This window comes from Chelon labrosus, assembly GCF_963514085.1.
Source record: "Chelon labrosus genome assembly, chromosome: 15".
Taxonomy (NCBI): Eukaryota; Metazoa; Chordata; class Actinopteri; order Mugiliformes; family Mugilidae; genus Chelon; species Chelon labrosus.
Genome location: NC_140348.1, coordinates 26,563,850 through 26,587,798, shown reverse-complemented (window position 1 = coordinate 26,587,798; position 23,949 = coordinate 26,563,850). Strand labels below are relative to the sequence as shown.

At 40.3% G+C, this 23,949-nt stretch overlaps 2 protein-coding genes across 2 annotated transcripts; both read right to left on the bottom strand.

The window, feature by feature from the left end:
- Positions 1-407: 407 nt before the first annotated feature.
- On the bottom strand, positions 408-3,235 carry LOC311500725 (ovarian cancer G-protein coupled receptor 1-like). Its single transcript, XM_084562297.1, has 3 exons — positions 2,976-3,235; positions 1,301-1,488; positions 408-1,184 (listed from the first exon to the last, which is right to left on the bottom strand). The coding sequence occupies exons 1-3, from the start codon at positions 3,180-3,182 to the stop codon at positions 647-649; spliced, it is 933 nt and encodes a 310-aa protein (XP_084418423.1). The 5' UTR covers positions 3,183-3,235; the 3' UTR covers positions 408-646.
- Positions 3,236-22,082: 18,847 nt separating this feature from the next.
- LOC311500726 (uncharacterized protein) lies at positions 22,083-23,468 on the bottom strand. The gene is made up of 3 exons (XM_084562298.1): positions 23,153-23,468; positions 22,733-22,917; positions 22,083-22,616 (listed from the first exon to the last, which is right to left on the bottom strand). Exons 1-3 carry the CDS (start codon positions 23,357-23,359, stop codon positions 22,106-22,108), a joined length of 903 nt encoding a protein of 300 aa, XP_084418424.1. The 5' UTR covers positions 23,360-23,468; the 3' UTR covers positions 22,083-22,105.
- Positions 23,469-23,949: the final 481 nt, after the last annotated feature.

Below are 23,949 nucleotides of genomic sequence, written 5' to 3'. Positions count from 1 at the left end.
CCAAGAATCATTTCGAACTTCAAACTTATATAACAGACTTTCTATCAATCCAGTTTGAGGGTTTGTTTCACCTTCTTTATTTTCATGTTGCACCAAATATTTCATACATCACAGAGATGCAGTGTGATCTATGAGAGGCCATCACAACACATTGTCAGGAAAGCAACTCGATGACAAACTGGAACTGGAACAAAACTAAAAGCTGTGAGTTTATATTATTTTATTCCAGTAATTATGAAAATCAAGTTAAATATTGAGGCAAGAGAAACACTAAATGTTTATACATTAGATTATTATTCTTTTCTTTGAAACATTTAAAATAAGATGTTGGAGAATTGAGCATGAGCAGTTGCTGCTGTGTCTTTAGAAAAACCTCAACCCACTGAACTGACAGTCCAGAGACTATACACTGATGCAGGGTTACCCAACTAAACTCAAAACTCAACCAGTTTAATCCACACTGATAAAAAACAGTTGAAGTCTGTCTGTCTCATTTTAATGATGGTGATCAGCTGGTTTAAAAGGAGGCAACATGCAGCAGACTTCTGCCTGGATCTCTGTGTTCTGCAGTCAGAAATGACAGCAGCACCACCTGCTGGCCACTGCCTCCTACTACAACAACTAAACTAAAACTTCTACTTCCTGCCTACATGACGCTGACTGTGTACATGCTGTCGTTATTCATGCTGTTCATCTGGTGATTCCTGAACTGCATTCTGCAACAACACAGTGAGGCCAGAAGCTTGTCTGTGGTTCCTTTCCTAATGAAAATGTACAAAATCAAGTCTGCAAGAGGACTCAACAGAAGAAGAATGTCACATGCAAACCAGAAGTGATAGCTGATTATTTCGTCTACCAGTATCCAAATGACAGTGGGCAGGAACATCAGTGTGTAAATAAGCAGCACCACGACCAAAACTGACACAATTCTTCGTTTTTCATCAGAGGGGACACTGAGGGATGTAGACAGGGCTTTAAGAGTCCCACCCAGGAAGAAGATGAACAGAGGGAGGGGGAGGAGGAGGAGGACAGCAAAGATGGTTTCTGTGATCTGAATATCAACCCAGAAATACGATGGGAGGACATAAACAAGAGGAAGGATCCAGACTAGGACAGAGACCACCACAGAGGTCTTGATGGTTCGTCTGAATCTGTACCACATCGGCCAGGCGATGAACAAATAACTGTAATGAAAGACAGACACACATAGACAGTCTTTGAGGAGCATCAGAATTACATACTAATAAAATGGTTAGACACAGACGTAGATACACACAAACTGGATCAGACTGATAGTTACCTTTCTAGGGAGATACACACCAGGAAGCCAACGCTGGACAACAGACCATAAAGATAAAGATAATCGAAAATGTACGTCACTGAGTAATTCTCATTAGCCGCCACCCAGACAATCATGCAGAGGAGCTGAATGATGTCAGAAATGAGGAGGTTGATGACGTAGACTGGAGCACCGTGATCCTTTCTGACCTGCAGGAAAACATTGGTAAAAGTAACTAAAGCAGTTGTTAACATGTTCTGAACTTCACCTCCTCCAAATATGACATCTGGCTCTGCCCAGAAGCTGCAGTCAGAGACATTTATCCATCTAAGAACCAGATGTACCAAGACTTTTATACCTGAGACGAGTCAGAGACAATCATTTACTGACAGACTGTACACAACACATCATTATAAATACATACACTATATTACCAAAAGTATTCGCTCACCTGCCTTTACTCATTCTATGAACTGAAGTGCCATCCCATTCCTAACTCATAGAATTCAATATGATGTCGGTCCACCTTTTGCAGCTATTACAGCTTCAACTCTTCTGGGAAGACTGTCCACAAGGTTGAGGAGAGTGTTTATAGGAATTTTTGACCATTCTTCCAAAAGCGCATTGGTGAGGTCACACACTGATGTTGGTCGAGAAGGCCTGGCTCTCAGTCTCCGCTCTAATTCATCCCAAAGGTGTTCTATCGGGTTCAGGTCAGGACTCTGTGCAGGCCAGTCAAGTTCATCCACACCAGACTCTGTCATCCACGTCTTTATGGACCTTGCTTTGTGCACTGGTGCACAGTCATGTTGGAAGAGGAAGGGGCCCGCTCCAAACTGTTCCCACAAGGTTGGGAGCATGGAATTGTCCAAAATGTTTTGGTATCCTGAAGCATTCAATGTTCCTTTCACTGGAACTAAGGGGCCAAGCCCAGCTCCTGAAAAACAACCCCATACCATAATTCCTCCTCCACCAAATTTCACAGTTGGCACAATGCAATCTGAAATGTACCGTTCTCCTGGCAACCTCCAAACCCAGACTCGTCCATCAGATTGCCAGATGGTAAAGCGTGATTCATCACTCCAGAGAACGCGTCTCCACTGCTCTAGAGGCCAGTGGCGGCGTGCTTTACACCATTGCATCCGACGCCTTGCATTGCACTTGGTGATGTGTGGCTTGGCTGCAGCTGCTCGGCCATGGAAACCCATTCCATGAAGCTCTCTGCGTACTGTACTTGGGCTAATCTGAAGGTCACATGAAGTTTGTAGCTCTGTAGCAATTGACTGTGCAGAAAGTCGGCGACCTCTTTGCACTATGCGCTTCAGCATCCGCTGACCCCTCTCCGTCACTTTACGTGGCCTACCACTTCGTGGCTGAGTTGCTGTTTTTCCCAAACGCTTCCATTTTGTTATAATAGAGCTGACAGTTGACTGTGGAATATTTAGGAGCGAGGAAATTTCACGACTGGATTTGTTGCACAAGTGGCATCCTATGACAGTTCCACGCTGGAATTCACTGAGCTCCTGAGAGCGGCCCATTCTTTCACAAATGTCTTGTTTCACAGTCTGCATGCCTGAGTGCTTGAATTTATACACCTGGGGCCAGGCCAAGTGATTAGAACACCTGATTCTGATCATTTGAATGGGTGAGCGAATACTTTTGGTAATATAGTGTACATCTGTTATAATGGACTCACCAGAGAAGAGAGTAAGTAGATGACCACTAGGATCAAAGGAAGGCTGATGCAGATGATTACTAATGCAAAAACATACATGATGGAGGCCTCTTTGTCAAAATAGCAGCCATTAGCAGAACAGAAAAGTTTGAAATTATCAAACCAGAAGTTGATGTTGTTTTCATCATAACTTCCATTCCATGAGTTGCTGATGTTGAAATGTCCCATTGTTCAGTGTGAATCCTGGTGTTTGAGAGATTAGAGAGATTATCTATCTGATGTCATTCAGTGATGTCCATGAAGCTTTGATGTGTATGTTGAACACAGTCAGAGGTTGCGCTAGACTTTTTCGTTGTCGGTCATTTTGACTGACAAGGTCATAAAAATTCCGTCATAATCTATTTTTACCCGTCACTTTAATTTTTATTTTTTTAAAAAATGATAATAAATACATATTCAATAGCATTTCCTTTTCATTAAAGTTTCATTAACTTTAAGTACTTTTTTCAGAACAGTATTTACTTTAAATGGTAACCAAAAAAAAAAAAGTTTCGGCTGCCGACGCGTCTTGTTCGTACGGGACTGCTAGCGTAAACAGCTCTTGGACGGTACCGTAGGGCTGAAGTGCTTCACTGTAAGAAAGGATTCTGTGGTCATGTAGATTTGAATTAATGTATTAGGTAAAATATATTCAATATAATTGTGTTTTTAGTTTTGAGGCAAATATTTAACTAAATTTCAAATAAAAATGTTTGGAATAAAATCCACCCATTGTAGTTAAATAAAACATAAGCATTATGTTAATCTAATTCCAAATAGAGAGAATATTGAGTGAATTCAAATTAATGTAATCAGGCAAATTTTAATTGAAAAGCACTTTCTGTCAAAGTGCGCTTTTTTTTTTAATGCAGCTGGCTATCATCTACCCAGTGGAGCTCGTTATGTCTTCCCGGGCAGGTAACTTAACTTCTCTCTGTTGTTTCGCTGTTTTGTTGCAACTTGCAAATGTGAAGGTAACTTACCTAATCACACGTGAAGTCAGCCTATTAACAGTGTTACGTTTTAGAGCCGCAATTTTATTTCTTTTCATGCATAACTCTTGTTAATTTTAGCGTGGTAATGTCCGGTACACAGCGGTTAGCACTTAACGTTAGCAGGAGGGGAGGAGGCTTAACAAGGCACAAACTTTCTCATTTTACAGCTGCACAGTACACTAAAAAAGTTTCTGAAAACATTTTAGGAACAGAATACTGTTTCATATCTGATTCGCTGTGTTTAGTTTGATAGTTGGAGTTTCGTGAGCCGGCCGCCGAACTCCATTGGAAAAAACGGCCATTTTCCATAAAGATGACTGGTGATGAATGGCTTGTTAACTCGTCATTTAAGTTATATTTTTACTGAAATAAGTCCACAGTTATCCACAAAATAGTTGCCGAATCAAACAGTGGCTCCTACTGTTACTTTATTTTTTCAAGTAGACTGACACAGATCTGTGACCTTTGTGTTTTTGTAGTATCTTTTTTTTTAACAGCTTCAGTGCTCCTTGTCATAGATTCTCCAAATCTCTGAACTCACCTAGAGGGATGAACACTATTCTAGTAATGACTAGTGTCTAGTAATGCAATATGCTTGCAATATATTTCTCACAGTTTTATACTAAGACACTTACAATTTCATGTTGCAGGACACTGAGAACTTGGAGGAAATTGAACAGCTCATAATGGCAATTATTGTGACCCCAAAGACCGGAGCTTCTACAAGCAACAGCCCAAAGAACATTGGAATTGTCATAGAGGGCGTGGAAGTCATCACAGGACGAGGAGCTATTGCAAGGGCTTGCTCTGGCCTCCTTGGTTTGACCTATGCGCTGAATCTCGATTATCCCAGACAGCTGATGTACACCTTCGAGGTATTCCAAAAACTTTTCTTGGAACTGGATGATGCAAAGTCCAGTCCCTCAAGAGCAAGCTTCTGGCTTGAAATGAGACTGTAGTTGCAGTGCAAAATTTTGTACTACACAATGTTCAGCTTCTACAGAGCTTGAGAATTGCACATTTGAAAGTGCTATGTTTGTAAGTTAGCGCTGATTTGGACTCTTATCCCATGAATGTCAGTGACATTTCTATTGTGGTTAGTTCAAAGTACAAATGGTTTTTACTCCGTACACATTACACTTTTCTGCTTTTGTTTCGGTACATGCACTTCTGGGGGATTTTTCTTTGGCTTGAAATGAGACTGTTGTGCAGTTAATTGTTAATAAAAGTATTATTTGAGTATTTGTGGAGTTCTGTACTTTCTGGGCCATAGACTAGTTATTCCTAAGAAAGAAGAATATTTAGATTTAATTCATTGCATTGATTAAATTCAAATTAATGAACAGATTAATGTAGATGATTATTACTCAATTATATGTCCTTGATATATAGAATTAAATTAATTTTTATTAGTACTATTTACACACTAGGGAGTTTCTCTTTTTCAAATCACCTCAATATTTTTGTTTAGGTTTTAATTAATTCTGTACTGTTTTCTATTCAAATCTACTCATATAAAATGGATAACTATTAAGGGTCTCATTTAATTAATATTTACTCAATACCAAACATTGTGAAATATAATTAATAATATTGCTTGTAATCTGTTGCCTCATTTTTATTGAGTAGATATGGTGTATCTTTTCTTACAGTGTTCGGTGGTATGTAAATTCCATTTTGGTAGCTGTTAGCTGCACAGACATAGACATAGACATATATACCACGTATATGGTCTATGGCAGCAGTTCCCAAACTTTTTTGGCCGCGCACCCCCTCCAACCGCGCTGACGCACCCCCAATCCCCCACACTTAAAAAATAAATAAATAAATAAATAAATAAAAGGCAACAAGCTTTTTTATATCCATATTAGAGGCAGCATGTTTGATCATGCTCAAGTTACCAGAACACACATATAACAAAATAATCACGATCACAACAACGCGCTCTCGCATTTGAATTAAACTGAAACACTGTAACATTTTCAATATAATGAAACAAAGTTACGCACAAGCTTCACTTTTAAGAGCAAAGGGGATGGATGACAGGCTCAGGCTCAGAGGCAGAAGGAAGGAAATATGAGGAAATATGGATAACATTTTCAGCCGCATTAAACAAAAATTGCAACAATGATCGTGGAGCTAACACAACCACGTCATCATAACACAGCGGTTATGGAAATAAAATTAGAACACCAGTCATTTGAATTAAATTGTAATAAAGTTACACACGACCCACAACATAAATAACAAAGAGGATAGGCTCAGGAACAGATAAAAAAAAAATATATATATATGTATATACACTATATTACCAAAAGTATTCGCTCACCTGCCTTTACTCATTCTATGAACTGAAGTGCCATCCCATTCCTAACTCATAGAATTCAATATGATGTCGGTCCACCTTTTGCAGCTATTACAGCTTCAACTCTTCTGGGAAGACTGTCCACAAGGTTGAGGAGAGTGTTTATAGGAATTTTTGACCATTCTTCCAAAAGCGCATTGGTGAGGTCACACACTGATGTTGGTCGAGAAGGCCTGGCTCTCAGTCTCCGCTCTAATTCATCCCAAAGGTGTTCTATCGGGTTCAGGTCAGGACTCTGTGCAGGCCAGTCAAGTTCATCCACACCAGACTCTGTCATCCACGTCTTTATGGACCTTGCTTTGTGCACTGGTGCACAGTCATGTTGGAAGAGGAAGGGGCCCGCTCCAAACTGTTCCCACAAGGTTGGGAGCATGGAATTGTCCAAAATGTTTTGGTATCCTGAAGCATTCAATGCTCCTTTCACTGGAACTAAGGGGCCAAGCCCAGCTCCTGAAAAACAACCCCATACCATAATTCCTCCTCCACCAAATTTCACAGTTGGCACAATGCAATCTGAAATGTACCGTTCTCCTGGCAACCTCCAAACCCAGACTCGTCCATCAGATTGCCAGATGGTAAAGCGTGATTCATCACTCCAGAGAACGCGTCTCCACTGCTCTAGAGGCCAGTGGCGGCGTGCTTTACACCATTGCATCCGACGCCTTGCATTGCACTTGGTGATGTGTGGCTTGGCTGCAGCTGCTCGGCCATGGAAACCCATTCCATGAAGCTCTCTGCGTACTGTACTTGGGCTAATCTGAAGGTCACATGAAGTTTGTAGCTCTGTAGCAATTGACTGTGCAGAAAGTCGGCGACCTCTTTGCGCTATGCGCTTCAGCATCCGCTGACCCCTCTCCGTCACTTTACGTGGCCTACCACTTCGTGGCTGAGTTGCTGTTTTTCCCAAACGCTTCCATTTTGTTATAATAGAGCTGACAGTTGACTGTGGAATATTTAGGAGCGAGGAAATTTCACGACTGGATTTGTTGCACAAGTGGCATCCTATGACAGTTCCACGCTGGAATTCACTGAGCTCCTGAGAGCGGCCCATTCTTTCACAAATGTCTTGTTTCACAGTCTGCATGCCTGAGTGCTTGAATTTATACACCTGGGGCCAGGCCAAGTGATTAGAACACCTGATTCTGATCATTTGAATGGGTGAGCGAATACTTTTGGTAATATAGTGTATATATATATATATATTTGAAGTGCAGCGCAGCGCAGCTGGCTCAGTTAGTTGCGCCTATACGGTAAGGAGAAGAAGATAACTTCTTCTCCGCCATTGCATTTTGCATCTCGCCCACCCCCTAGAGGCACTTCACGCACCTCCAGGGGTGTGCGCACCACACTTTGGGAATCCCTGGTCTATGGTTAGCCGATCTGACGTGTGTATCAGTGTAATCAGTGTACCAGGAAATCGTGCACCAACAAAAGTTCCGCGATGTTTAGAACGCAAACTTCGATGAGAGACAAGAGCCAATAAGGTCACTCGCCACCATGTGGTCAGGGGTGTGAATTGCAATCTGTCAAAACGACGGACGGCCTTCAGATTTTTCCGTCATATTAACAAAATATTTGGTTATACCTTTAGTACAGCATAAATGTTGGAGTGAAACAAGGAGGAAGGAAGAAACAACTGCAGGATAAAGGTGTTCAGTACGTATGTGAACTAAATCTCTTTGTCTGTGACTGGAAATCATCATTTTCTAATGATAGTGTCAGCTCAAGATAAAATAAACCTGTGATAAAATAAAAATAGATATATTAATAAATTAGTAACATGAATCTACTGATATAACTGTTACAGTCCAGACTGTTCCTCTTTGAAGAGTCTGTTTCCAGTATAGTATATAAACATAAGTGAAATATCTGAATACACTGGTTTCACAGTCACATGGAATACATGGAATTTATCAAACATTAGCAGAAAGTCTCAGTATTTACCTTTTGAAAGTTGTCAGATCTCACCTGAATGAGTCTCTCACACTGGTGTTGGTTCTGTCCTCTGCATCTAAACAGTCTACAGCAGAATGTGACACGTAGCAGGTTTCACATATTTAAATCTGCTCGCATGAGGAAATGAGATATGAGGTCAGTTGTAATTATAAAATCACAGGAATATCAGGAAAGAATCATTTAAAACAGACATGTAATGGACTCATGGAGCATCAATGTCCAGTTTGAACATTTGTTTCACCTTCTTTATTTTTATGTTGCAGATTTTTGTTTGTGTGAATTCATAGATTAGAGAGATGCAGTGTAATCATTTTTCGTACGTCACATCTTTTTCCTGAGAATTTTAATGACGTATACACAGCAGCTCATTTACTTATCATCAAACAACCATGTGTTCTGTTGTCAGTCAGAGTTACAGTAATGATTAATGAAACCTGCTGAAGGTGTTTTGAAGTTGGGGTGTGATTCTGTACTGAATAAGTTATATTCTAAATTTCTTTGAATTTTGGATGATGCCGATTATCAGAAGACATCAGTATGGAGCTCCAACTGGAGGCCATTGTGTAGCAACAGGTTCTACCAGGTAAATGCATCAAAAGCCAGTGGGACAGTCATCGACTTCTATTGACCTGCATAAACAATGATGGTTGTTGACTGACTGTTTTGTTAACCATTGCAACTTTATGGACAATCAGGCAGAGTTGGTGGAAACCACAATGATCAGTATTTAAGATGGACAAATCTGTTCAAGAAACCCCACATCCACTGCAACACGGACACAATAGTGAAGATGCCTCAGACACCATCTGGACCAAGAAAGACTTCAGGAGTAAGGAACAGAGTTCATTACATGTCTGTGTTATTATGTCCACAACATAATTCCACTCTCCTACTGCGTCTATTACAGTTACATGCACATGGTCCATGATGCAAATTAGATGATAGCGTCATTTAGCGACTGCTAGGACAGGCAAAGCTGCTTTCCTTACTGAGGAGTTGATAACACTGTGTGCTAAAGGAGTTCATTGCCGTTCACTGAAATTCAGACATATACAGTGCTGTTTAAAGGTATTTGCACACACAGACGTCATACGAATGTGCAAGTACACGATTTCCCACAAACTATTGATACACATAGTAAATAACATGTAGCCCATTACATTGCCATGTTCAGGTGTGAACTATAAATCAAATACATGGTGGTCAGTGTTTGGTAGATGACATTTTAATTTTGTTGCCCTTAACCTTTGAATTTATATTTAAAAGTCCTACACTTTATTGCTGAATTCAAGCAATGTATGCAAATGATGCAACAGTGCTAACGTTGTGACGTTAGACATTAAATCACTCAGACAACTTGTGTTCTGCAATGACAAGACTAATACCACGACAAAGTGTAAAATAATGACTATTTCACATTCATATTAAACAGAATGTCACTGAAATTATCTGGTTGGTTTATACTGCACCACTTGGTTTTGGAAATACGGCTTCATTTTGAGTAGTTTTTATTTGAAATCTAGCTCAGTAGTTCAACTCTTGTTCTCTGAAGGATCATCAAAATTGTCTCAGAGCACCAGATTCACATGCAAAATGAATACTGGTGAAGTTATTGAATATTTCTCAAGCTGATTTTTAATGTTGCATTTCATAGACAGCCCCTGCACTCTGTCTCTCTGCCAGGTGGTCATATAATTGCGGCAGGAGCAGGAAACAAAAGGAACTACAGAAAGAACTGATGGAAGAAAGTTAATTTGTAGTATATACAAACAATATTTAGGGTGCTTCTGTTTTTATCTTTCTCACAACCTAATTCCACTCTCCTACAGCATCCATTACAATTATGCACATGGTCCATGATGCAAATTAGACTATAGCGTCATTTAGTGACTGTTAGGACAGGCAAAGCTGCTTTCCTTACTGAGGAGTTGATAACACTGTGTGCTTAAGTATTTGCACACACAGACGTATGACTTGCAAGATTTCCCACAAACTATTGAGACACATAGTAAACAACATGTAGCCCATTACATTGCCATGTTCAGGTGTGAACTATAAATCAAATACATGGTGGTCAGTGTTTGGTAGATGACATTTTAATTTTGTTGCCCTTAACCTTTGAATATATATTTAAAAGTCCTAAACTTTATTGCTGAATTCAAGCAATGTATGCAAATGATGCAACAGTGCTAATGCTGTGACTTTAGACATCACTCAGACAACTTGTGTTATGCAATGACAAGACCATCTCATACCACGACACAGTGTAAAATAATATATAGCTTTTACCTAATTTGCATGGTTTATGGTTTGGTTTATACTGCACCGCTTGGTTTTGAAAATACAGCTTCATTTTGAGTAGTTTTTGTTTGAACTCTGGCTCAGTAGTTCAACTCTTGTTCTCTGAAGGATCGTCAAAATTGTCTCAGAGCACCAGATTCACATGCAAAATGAATACTGGTGAAGTTATTGAATATTTCTCAAGCTGATTTTTAATGTTGCATTTCATAGACAGCCCCTGCACTCTGTCTCTCTGCCGGGTGCTCATATACACTAACAAGTCCACCTCCAGGTTTTTATGTTCTAATAATATAAGTTATCATGTTATGGTGGCGAGGTAGGACCCAGAGGCAGGACACAAATTGTGGCAGGAGCAGGAAACAAAAGAAACTACAGAAAATCAGGAAGAAAAGGCACTACAGGGTAAACAGGAAAAATCCTAAGAAAGAGAAGAAATAGAGAAAAACTCAAAAAATGAGAAATCACTACAAATGGAACAGAAAAACAAGGAAACATGAGGATTCAACAAGCAGGTAAGAAAGACACAGGTAACAGCACAAAAAAACTTGGAAAAGGGAAAGGCAGGGTTATATACACACACACAGGCTGACGGAATAATGAGAAACAGGTGAGACCAATGAGGGGAGGGGCATGCAGACTAAAGACACAAGACAAGACAGGTGTGTGGAATCACAGAGGCGGGAAAAGAACAAAGACAGTGAGTAAAAACTTAAATGCAACGAGAAAACCTGTCACAAAATAAAGCTTGAAACCAAACCAACTTTTTAGACTTGGACAGACTTTACTTAGCCACAATGGAAATTGTTTGGTCACAGTAGCTCAGTTGCACTTAAAAAAAAGAAAAAACAACAACAAAAAAAACCCTCGAGAACCTCAAGTAAAAAGAAAAACAGCTGAAGATAAAGTTAAAAAGTAAATACAAATAAAAATATAAGACAACCCAGGTGAATTACAATACATCTTGAGCAACATGGTGGCCAGAGTCTTTCATGGAGTAGATAAGAGGCATGAGATGCTCCCATCGTCTGCCTCCCCTGCCATCCCATGTCACCGAGCAAGGCAGTGAGAGGTATTTATCAAGGCCATGCGCTCTCAAGTAGAAATACAGCCTGACAATGAAAGACCTTCCAATGATCCAAGCATTTAGTTGCGTCTGGTGCAGTGGATCCATCTTTTCGTATCTCTCCAGAAAAAAAACAAACAGCTTGATTGATGTACAGGCACACATTGACACTGTTGGTCTCCCACATTAAACACAGAGCTTTGTAGTGGTCATAAGGCAACTGTTGGAGAGCAATAAAAACATCAGAAAATCTTCCAAAAATGTCAAAAAAACAATATAAAACAAAGAATTTAAAACCCTTGAAATCTAACGTGTACATAAAGGAGTGCCGCAACACATTTTCCATCAAAGAGTTTTGGAAGAACTGCTGTCATCGTCAGGTGAACGGACATCATCTCCTTCATCTTCACTGGTATTGTGAGTATCATAAAATATATATAAAAAGTAAGCTCTCAGTGCTGATGAAAATACAACCAGAACAACTACAGCTATGCTGTCTGCTTTATGACGTTAAATCTCTATTTTCCTGTTCTGCTCAAACCTTTCTCTCCACTCCACTCTTCCTCACTGTCCAGTGCTGCCAGATGGGAAATAAAGAAATGTCGAACTGTTGCTTTAAAATTGTCGTATTTTGACCCAAACTATCGTCTGAACTAAAACAGCTTGAACAAGAATCACACTCTAGTGTACAGTGTATTTAAAATCATATCTATTCTACGTGCAGATGACTGCAGTAACCTAAGGAATAAACACGGGCGCTCAGCCATTTAAATGAAACAACTGCTTTATTCATTGTCAGTCACATCGTTTATTTGCCCTTTTATATTGCATAGGCCCTGAAACGATCATATAAATACAATGATTATCGTGTAACACTGTCACTCTCATTGCTGGCAGATGGGATTTCCCCAACATTAGAACCATCTCACGTCCATTTTTCAGACAAAATGTCTTAAAGGAAGTCAAATTCAATGGGAATATAAATACAATTGCATTTACAGCTAGTTCTGTGCAAAAATACATGAAATAATGTATGATTATATACAGGGTTGGGTCAGATTACTTTGAAATGTAATCGATTACTGATTACAGATTACATGGCAAATTTTGTAATCAGTAACGTAATCTATTGGATTACCCAAAACATGTAACGTAATCTGATTACTTTAGGATTACTTTTTACACAACTTGTACAAGACATACACAATCTTATTTTCCTCTGTCTTTAATTCAAAGTTGTGGCGATGTTGCCAAGTACTGAACGTATTTTTGCCGACTGGAACAGGTCTTTTCCCAGATAGCAAGAGGCTGGCGGACCACCGTCAGCCCACTGGGGATAGACCTGGCAGTCCGCTGGAGTTTTGCTCATCGGTTCACTGGCGGTCCGCAAGCGAGTTGTCGTCAAATGCCCCAATATTTTGTCACTATTGGTCTAAAACCTTTTTCATTTATTCAGTTATACTTCATCCATCACTTTAATAACATTTCATGTATTTTCTTAATATTCATGATAAGTTAAATTTCAAGAGATGGTGGACCACAAGTGGCATGCCACCAGCGTTCTGCTATCTGCCAATCTGTTTTTTTGCTATCTGGGTTGGTTGACGTTGACGGTTCCTCCATCTTGGGTTTTGATTTGAACCTTTTTCTTGTCAAGAAACTACACAGACAAATGGATGATAATGACATCTAGTGAACAAACAAATGGGCTGCTTGTCAAATGAAAACACTGGCTAGGCTATCATAAAAAAGTTGCATTGTTTGCATGATAAAATGTAATCAGGTAATCCCCAACAATGTAACTGTAATCTAATTACGCATTTTTGTATTGTAGTCTGGGCTGATTACAGTTACTTGATTTTTGTAATCTGATTACGTAATCTAGATTACATGTAATCAGTTACTACCCAACCCTGATTATATATAAAACACACTGTTAGCAAAGGCTCCCTCAAGAAGTAGCCCTTATCGCACAATGTTGCCCTGAGGCAATGAAATGAAAAACAGAATTTCGAAACATTCATTCATCTTCTGTAACCGCTTGTTCCTGTTAAGGACAGGCATCTGTCATCGGGCGAGAGGCGGGGTACATCCTGGACAGGTCTCCAGTCTATCACAGGGCTAACACAGAGAGACAGACAACCATTCACACTCACACCTACGGCCAATTTAGAATCACCAATGAACCTAACCAGCATGTCTTTGGACGGTGGGAGGAAGCTGGAGTACCTGGAGAGAACCCACGCAGACACAGGGAGAATTCTCGGCTTGATGCATGCCAATGATTTGACCCTTCTCAAACAGACTAACATCTTTTCCATGACCACAGGATGTGTCTTTAGACATGGTTGTTTAAGAAATGGGAAGCTACTCATTGCATCAGTTGAGACGAGTCAGTGTCGACTTGAATTTCATCACATAACAGTCGAATTTAAAAAATAGGAAGTCATGAAACTCCTACACACTACACAGACTCTTTATAACTTAGATGTTTAAAACATACTATACTGAGATAAAGGTGTTCAGTACGTATGTCAACTAAATTTAGCAGAGGAGCTTTCAACACTCGTTATTGAGGACAGTAAAAATACAACAAAACCCACAGAAACATTTAATCTCTGACCGGAATATGATTGATAATAGATAAGTAGATTCTAGAAATCTGTTCATGATCAACGAGTCATAGTTTATGTCTGTTTCTTGTAAACGTGGTGCCATCTGAGACTTGAACTTTTTATGAAACCGATTAAGTTTCAGAGGAAAATATCCCCAAAAAAATATTTGAAAAGTTAATTACCAACAGTATCTACAAGTAGTGCTGGAAAATGAATAGACAAATGTTTCATGAAGATTTTCTGCTTTTCTTTTGAATCATTTCACTAACTTTGGTTTATTTTGAACAGTTTTGACGTCTTCACTGTTGGTTAGACAAAACAAGTATTTGGAAGGTGTCCCTTTGGGCTCAGGCTAATTCCTGATTCAGATTTGTCTCTATTTTCAGAAATTTACAAACTAAAACATCTATGAGTGAAAAATTAAACAGCACAGTAATTCCTGAAGGAAATACAGTTCTATTAAAAAACAATTCAGATTCACTGCTTCTTTAGTTTATAGATTTACTTTAAAGACTCTTTGCAGTTCTTTGTTCTTTCTTAATAATCTCTGCATATGTTAAAATATTTACCTTTGTAAAAGTTGTCAGATCTCCCCTGAATGAGTTCCTCCCACAGACGTCAGCAGATATTCTCTGGTTGTCGACGTGCCCTTCTCTCAAGTATTCTCTAGCTTCCAACTGCCCTCTGCTGCTGACATTTCGGACCTCATTCGGAAATCTAAAACATCTACATGTCAGCTTGACCCCCTGCCTACTCCCCTAGTCACTGCCTGTCTACCGTCCTTGTTACCCATGATAACTGCCATCATTCACTCCTCCCTCACCACTGGTTCTGTACCATCCACTCTTAAATCTGCTGCTGTTACACCTATAGTCAAGAAACCTGGTTCAGACCCCAGTGACTTCAATAACCTACGCCCGATCTCTAACCTACCATTTCTCTCTAAGATTCTGGAAAAAGCAGTGGCTTCACAGATACACACACATCTTCATAACAATAACCTTTATGAACAGTTCCAGTCTGGTTTCCGTCCACGACACAGCACAGAAACAGCCCTCCTCAAAATCACTAATGACCTCCTGATGGCAGCTGACTCCGGACTATTATCCATCCTCATCCTTCTCGATCTGAGTGCAGCCTTCGACACCATCTCCCACACCACCCTCATTGACAGATTAGTATCTATTGGCATCTCTGACACACCCCTGGACTGGTTTAAATCTCTCTCTGGCCGCACTCAGTTCATCCAGTTGAAAACATTCACATCCCAACCATCTCCCCTCTCCTCTGGTGTTCCCCAAGGCTCTGTACTAGGCCCTATTCTGTTTATCATCTATCTCCTCCCCCTTGGTCAGATCCTCCGTAAATTCAACATCCACTTCCACTGTTATGCGGACGACACCCAGCTCTACCTCTCTTCAAAACCCACCTCCACATTCCCGCCCTCCTCCCTCTGTGACTGTTTACAAGAAATTAAAACCTGGTTCTCTTCCAATTTCCTGAAACTCAACAGTGATAAAACAGAGGTTCTCCTCATTGGTTCCAAGTCCACTCTCACTAAAACTCCAAGTTTCACCATCCCCATTGATAACTCCTCTGTTTGCCCCTCCCCGCAGGTTAAGAGTTTGGGTGTCGTCCTTGATGGTACTCTTTCATTCCAAAGCCACATCAATAACATTACTCGGTCAGCGTATTACCATCTACGCAACATCAACCGTCTCCGCCCATCCCTCACTCCCAACTCCACTGCCATCCTAGTCCACACCCTGGTCACATCTCGGCTGGACTATTGCAACTCCCTTCTCTTTGGTCTTCCCCACAAGTACATCCATAAACTCCAATTGGTTCAGAATTCTGCTGCCCGCATCATCACCAGGATCCCATCCATCAATCACATCACACCTGTTCTGCAACAGCTTCACTGGCTTCCGGTCAAATTTCGTGTGGACTTCAAGATTCTGCTCCACACCTTCAAGGCCATTCATAACCTCGCTCCCCCATACATATCTGACCTTCTCCACATCAACACTCCTTCCCGGACACTCAGATCTGCCTCATCTATCAGCCTCATTGTGCCTCCTGCCCGTCTGACCACCATGGGGGCCAGAGCCTTCAGCCGCTCTGCCCCCGGTCTCTGGAATTCTCTCCCACCAAGCATCAGGAACATTGACACACTCTCCACCTTCAAATCACATCTGAAAACCCACCTTTTTAAACAGGCGTACTCCCTTTAACATTCTTTTAGTGATTTAGTATTTTATTATTTTATCTGTTGTTGTTATTGTTTGTTGCTGTAAGGTGTCCTTGAGTGCCATGAAAGGCGCCCCAAATAAAATGTATTATTATTATTATTATTATTATTCTTTCAACAAAACATCCTCCAAGAATCATTTAGAACTTCAAACTTATACAACAGACTTTCTATCAAACCAGTTTGAGAGTTTGTTTCACCTTCTTTATTTTTATGTTGCACCAAATATTTCATACATTACAGAGATGCAGTGTGATCTATGAGCGGCCATCACAACACATTATCAGGAAAGCAACTAGATGACAAACTGGAACTGGAACAAAACTAAAAGCTGTGAGTTTATATTATTTTATTCCAGTAATTATGAAAATCAAGTTAAATATTGAGGCAAGAGAAACACTAAATGTTTATACATTAGGTTATTATTCTTTTCTTTGAAACATTTAAAATAAGATGTTGGAGAATTGAGCATGAGCAGTTGCTGCTGTGTCTTTAGAAAAACCTCAACCCACTGAACTGACAGTCCAGAGACTATACACTGATGCAGGGTTACCCAACTAAACTCAAAACTCAACCAGTTTAATCCACACTGATAAAAAACAGTTGAAGTCTGTCTGTCTCATTTTAATGATGGTGATCAGCTGGTTTAAAAGGAGGCAACATGCAGCAGACTTCTGCCTGGATCTCTGTGTTCTGCAGTCAGAAATGACAGCAGCACCACCTGCTGGCCACTGCCTCCTACTAAAACCTCAACCCACTGAACTGACAGTCCAGAGACTATACACTGATGCAGGGTTGCTCAACTAAACTCAAACCTCAAACAATTTAATCCACACTGATAAAAAACTGTGGAAGTCTGTCTCATTTTAATGATGGTGATCAGCTGGTTTAAAAGGAGGCAACATGCAGCAGACTTCAGCCTGGATCTCTGTGTTCTGCAGTCAGAAATGACAGCAGCACCACCTGCTGGCCACCGCCTCCTACTACAACAACTAAACTAAAACTTCTACTTCCTGCCTACATGACGCTGACTGTGTACATGCTGTCGTTATTCATGCTGTTCATCTGATGATTCCTGAAGCTGCATTCTACAACAACACAGTGAGGCCAGAAGCTTGTCTGTGGTTCCTTTCCTAATGAGAATGTACAAAAAAAAAGGGAGATACACACCATGAAGCCAACACTGGTAAACACACCATGAAGATAAAGATAAAAGAAATTCTCATCAGTCACTTTAACAATCATGCAGAGGAGCTGAATGATGTCAGAAATGAGGAGGTTGATGATGTAGACTGGAGCACCGTGATCCTTTCTGACCTGCAGGAAAACATTGGTAAAAGTAACTAAAGCAGTTGTTAACATGTTCTGAACTTCACCTCCTCCAAATATGACATCTGGCTGTGCCCAGAAACTGCAGTCAGAGACATTTATCCATCTAAGAACCAGATATACTAAGACTTTTACACCTGAGATGAGTCAAAGACAATCATTTACTGACAGACTGTACACAACACTTCATTATAAGTACATACATCTGTTATAATGGACTCACCAGAAAAGAGAGTACGTAGATGGCCACTAGGATCAAAGGAAGACTGATGCAGATGATGACTGATTTAAAACCATATAAGATGAAGGCCTCTTTGCCATAATAGCAGCCATTAATAGTGCAGTATCGTAAATAGTTGCCATCATCGTTGTTGAAGCTGGTTTTGTTTTCATCATAACTTCCGTTCCATGAGTTGCTGATGTTGACATGTTCCATTGTTCAGTGTGAATCCTGGTGTTTGAGAGATTAGAGAGATTATCTATCTGATGTCATTCAGTGATGTCCATGAAGCTTTGAGGTGTACGTTGAACACAGTATACCTTTAGTACAGTATAAATGTTGGAGTGAAACAAGGAGGAAGGAAGAAACAACTGCAGGACAAAGGTGTTCAGTACGTATGTGAACTAAGTCTCTATGTCAGTGACTGGAAAACATAATTTTGTAATAATAGTGTCACCTCAAGACAAAATAATCCTGTGATAAAACAGTTACAAAATAGATATATTAATAAATTAGTAATATGAATCTACTGATATAACTGTTACATTCCAGATTGTTCCTCCTTGAAGAATGTTTCCTGTTGTTTGAATCTGATTAGTTTATCCTGTCACCACGGCCCTCTAGTCAAGTTTTGTTGGCTTGAACTACCTGCCCGACCCACTCTGTGCTCCAACCACTGGCCACTTATCACATTAAGACTGTTTCAGTGATCAAGCTGAACAATGTCTCGTCTCATCATCTTCCGCTTATCCGGGTCCGGGTCGCGGGGGCAGCAGCTTCAGTAGGGAAGTCCAGACAGCCCTCTCCCCAGCTACTTCAGCCAGCTCTTCCGGAGGGACCCCCAGGCGTTCACAGGCCAGACGAGAGATATAATCCCTCCATTGTGTCCTGGGTTGGCCCGAGGTCTCCTTCCGGTGGGACATGCCCGAAACACCTCTCCTGGGAGGTGTCCGGGAGGCATCCGGCTCTACTCTGAGCTTCCAACTTCCATAACCGAGGATCAGACCGCCAAGGCCCCTGCCTTGGTCTGCTGCCCGATCCACAATGCACCGGACCCTTCATGCTCCTCCTGCGGGTGGTGGGCCTACAGGGAGGCGAACCCATGTCTCCCGTTCGGGCTGGGCCCGGCTGGACCCCATGGGCAAAGGCCCGGCCACCAGGTGCTCGCCCACGAGCCCCAGCCCCAGGCCTGGCTCCAGAGTGGGGCCTCGGTAACACTCCGGGCCGGGTACACGGTCTCTTAGTGTTCTTCTTCATGAGGGGTCTTCTGAACTGTCCTTGGTCTGACCCTTCACCCTTTGCCTCCAACTAACAAACATGCATGAATGAAGAATGTAGAAAGTGCTGAGTTTGTTTTCAGTTGTAATCTTTATTCACAGAGATAGAAACAGACTGAATGTTTAAACATGGATGATGAGCAAATGAAACTATTTTCAGACAAGGAAAGTTGCTGAATGACGACCAGGATTACTGCAACTCACTTCTCACTCAAAATACTGCTGCCCGGATTATCACCAGGGTCCCTTCTTCTCATCACATCACCCCTGTTCTCCAGCAGCTTCACTGGCTCCCCATCACACACCGCATCACCTATAAAATCCTCCTCTTAACATTCAAAGCCCTCCACAACCTCGCCCCTCCTTATCTGACTGAACTTCTCCACATCAACACACCCAGCCGGACTCTTAGGTCATCATCATCCCTGAGCCTCATCATCCCTCCTGCCTGCATGACCACCATGGGGTCCAGAGCCTTCAGCCATTCCACCCAACATCCGTGACATTGACACGTTAGCTTTTTTCAAATCCCATCTCAAGACCCACCTTTTCCTGCAAACCTACCCACCCTGTCACTCTCTCCAGATTATTTTTTTAAACCAAATCTTTTATCTTTTTATCTTATCTTTTAGTGTCTTATACTTGTAGTTTGATAAATGCTTTGGATGTCTGTTATGTATTTTAAACCCTGTTTTGCTTGTACTGTGACCTTGGGTGTTTTGAAAGGCGCCTATAAATAAAATGTGTTATTATTATTATTGTTATCAGTTATAAAATTATATTATATTGTTATATCAATTATAAAATCACAGGAATATCAGGAAAGAATCACTTAAAACAGACATGTAATGAACTCTGTTCCTTAATCATGGAGAGTCAATGTCCGATTTGAACGTTTGTTTCACCTTCTTTATTTTTATGTTGCAACAGATATTTTTCTTTGTGTGAATTTATAGATTAGAGAGATGCAGTGTGATCATTGTTCATGTGTCACATCTTTTTCCTGAGAATTTTAATGATGTTTACACAGCAGCTAATTTACCTATCATCAAACAAGTGTGTGTACTGTTCTCAGTCAGAGTTACTGTAATGATTAATGAAACCTGCTGAAGGTGTTTTGAAGTTGGGGTGTGATTCTGTACTGAATAAGTCATATTCTAAATATCTTTTAATTCTGGATGATGCCTGTGTTATTGGCCCAACTGGAGCATTACCTTGTCTTTGAAGTCAGAAAGTTGGGCGATTGTAAACGGCAGATGCTTTGGACTGAAGCCACATGTTATGAATCACATATAGATCACCTCACATGGAGACATTTGTGATTCTTTTGTTGAGGTATAATTCCCTTTGTTGTGAGTTTTTCATAAATTTCTTATGGAGATATAATTTCTGGAAGTAGTCAAAATTAAAAACATAAAAAAAATGTGCTCAGAGTGCAGTAAGTGCCCGTTGTTGGAGCAGTCTTGTTTTCCTCAATAGTCCAGGATTCACTTAAAATTAAGGAAAGGGAATATTCATTCTTGATCCAGTTTTCATCAAGGTGAAATTTTCTATGTAATTTCTTACCACCCTGACTTGAGCATTGACATTACTGCCTAATTCAATTAGTGCTACATTTTGAGGGCATTTTATTTGACAAAAGCAACTGACCGTATTGGAATATTGTGCTTAGCTAGGTATTTGATGTGGTTGGTATGTCCTGATCATCGTATTGTTGTTTTAATTATATGTGTACTCATTATGCTGTTCTGTAGATCAATCCAGCTGTTATTCTGGAAATATTTCATACATTACAGAGATGCAGTGTGATCTATGAGCGGCGTTCACAACACATTGTCAGGAAAGCAACTAGATGACAAACTGGAACTGGAACAAAACTAAAAGCTGTGAGTTTATATTATTTTATTCCAGTAATTATGAAAATCAAGTTAAATATTAAGGCAAGAGAAACAATAAATGTTTATACTTTTGATTATTATTCTTTTCTTTGAAACATTTAAAATAACATGTTGGAGAATTTCCTTTCTACCTTATATGAAGAATAAAACTATCATTCTGTTATTTACTGGCTTATAGAGTCATGATTTCCATATGTTCAGAGCTCAGTCACAGATAAACAGCGGTTCAGTTGTCTTGATTTTTATCAGGAGGAAAACTTTATATCAGCGTGAGCAGTTGCTGCTGTGTCTTTAACAAAAACCTCAAACCCCTGAACTGACCGTCCAGAGAAAAATGAATAAATTGATACTGTATTGATTCCTCAAGGGGAAATTATCTGTCTGCATTTTGACCCATCCAGTTGTTCACACAGTAGTGTGTTTACAGTTGGAACAGTGGTCTGCAGCCTCTAAGGGCCGTGCCCAGGCAGCAATTTGTGGGTTAGATGCTTGCTCAGGGCACCTCAGGCAGGCGAACCTGGGACCCCTTGGTCCCAAGCTGCACCTCTAACCACTACTCTACAGCTCCCCCATATACACTGATGCAAGGTTACTCACCTAAACTCAAACCTCAACCAGTTTAATCCCCACTGATAAAAACCTGTGGTAGTCTGTGTTATTTTAATGATGGTGATCAGCTGGTTTAAAAGGAGGCAACATGCAGCATACTTCTGCCTGGATCTCTGTGTTCTGCAGTCAGAAATAACAGCAGCACCACCTGCTGGCCACTGCCTCCTACTACAACAACTAAACTAAAACTTCTACTTCCTGCCTACATGAAGCTGACTGTGTACATGCTGTCGTTATTCATGCTGTTCATCTGGTGATTCCTGAAGCTGCATTCTACAACAACACAGTGAGGCCAGAAGCTTGTCCGTGGTTCTTTTCCTCATGAAAATGTACAAAATCAAGTCTGTAAGAGGACTCAACTGAAGGAGAATGTCAGACACAATGACGAGGCTAGAGTCCATTCTTTGTTCTTCTGACAGTAAAAAAATGACAGTGGGCAGGAACATCAGTGTATAAATAAGCAGCACCATGACCAAAACTGACACAATTCTTCGTTTTTCATCAGAGGAGACACTGAGGGATGTAGACAGGGCTTTAAGAGTCCCACCCAGGAAGAAGATGAACAGAGGAAGGGGGAGGAGGATGAAGACGGCAAAGATGGTTTCAGTGATCTGAAAATCAACCCAAAAATACAATAAGAGGACATAAACAAGAGGAAGGATCCAGACTAGGACAGAGACCACCACAGAGGTCTTGATGGTTCGTCTGAATCTGTACCACAGCGGCCAGGCGATGACCAAATACCTGTAATGAAAGACAGACACACATAGACAGTCTTTGAGGAGCATCAGAATTATATACTAATAAAATGGTTAGACACAGACGTAGATACACACAAACTGGATCAGACAGATAGTTACCTTTCTAGGGAGATACACACCATGAAGCCAATGCTGGACAACAGACCATATTGATAAAGATAATTTAAAATGTACGTCACTGAGTAATTCTTATCAGCCACCCAAACAATCGTGCACAGGAGCTGAATGATGTCAGAAATGAGGAGGTTGATGATGTAGACTGGAGCACCATGATCCTTTCTGACCTGCAGGAAAACATTGGTAAAAGTAACTAAAGCAGTTGTTAACATGTTCTGAACTTCACCTCCTCCAAATATGACATCTGGCTCTGCCCAGAAACTGCAGTCAGAGACATTTATCCATCTAAGAACCAGAGGTACCAAAACTTTTAAACCTGAGACAAGTCAAAGACAATCATTTACTGACAGACTGTACACAACACATCATTATAAATACATACATCTGTTATAATGGACTCACCAGAGAAGAGAGTGAGTAGATGGCCACTAGGATCAAAGGAATGCTGATGCAGATGATGACTAATGTAAAAACATATGAGATGAAGGCCTCTTTGTCAAAATAGCAGCGACTAGCAACACAGAAAGCGTTGGAATAATCAGGCCTGAAGCTGATGTTGTTTTCATCATAACTTCCGTTCCATGAGTTTCTGTTGTTGAAATGTTCCATTGTTCAGTGTGAATCCTGGTGTTTGAGAGATTAGAGAGATTATCTATCTGATGTCATTCAGTCATGTCCATGAAGCTTTGCGGTCTACATTGAACACAGTATACCTTTAGTACAGTATAAATGTTGGAGTGAAACAAGGATGAAGGAAGAAACAACTGCAGGATAAAGGTGTTCAGTACGTATGTGAACTAAATCTCTTTGTCTGTGAATGGAAAACATAATTTTCTAATGATAATAGTGTCAGCTCAAGACAAAATAATCCTGTGATAACATAATAAAAATAGATGTATTAGTAAATTAGTGACATAAATCTCCTGATATAACTGTTACAGTCCAGACTGTTCCTCCTTGAAGAATTCTCTTAGTGACTCTTCATGTTTCCTGTTGTTTGAATCTGTTTATTTTATCTTGTCACCACAGTTCTCGAGTCAAGTTTTGTTGGCTTGAACTATCTGCCCAATCCTCTCTGTGCTCCAACCACTGATCTCCAACTTTCAAAAATAATGTTCAATAAAACCAATTACCAATCTGTAACAACAAGTTACAGTTTTAAAGTTTTAATTCAACTATATTTTTCATGCTGGAATATT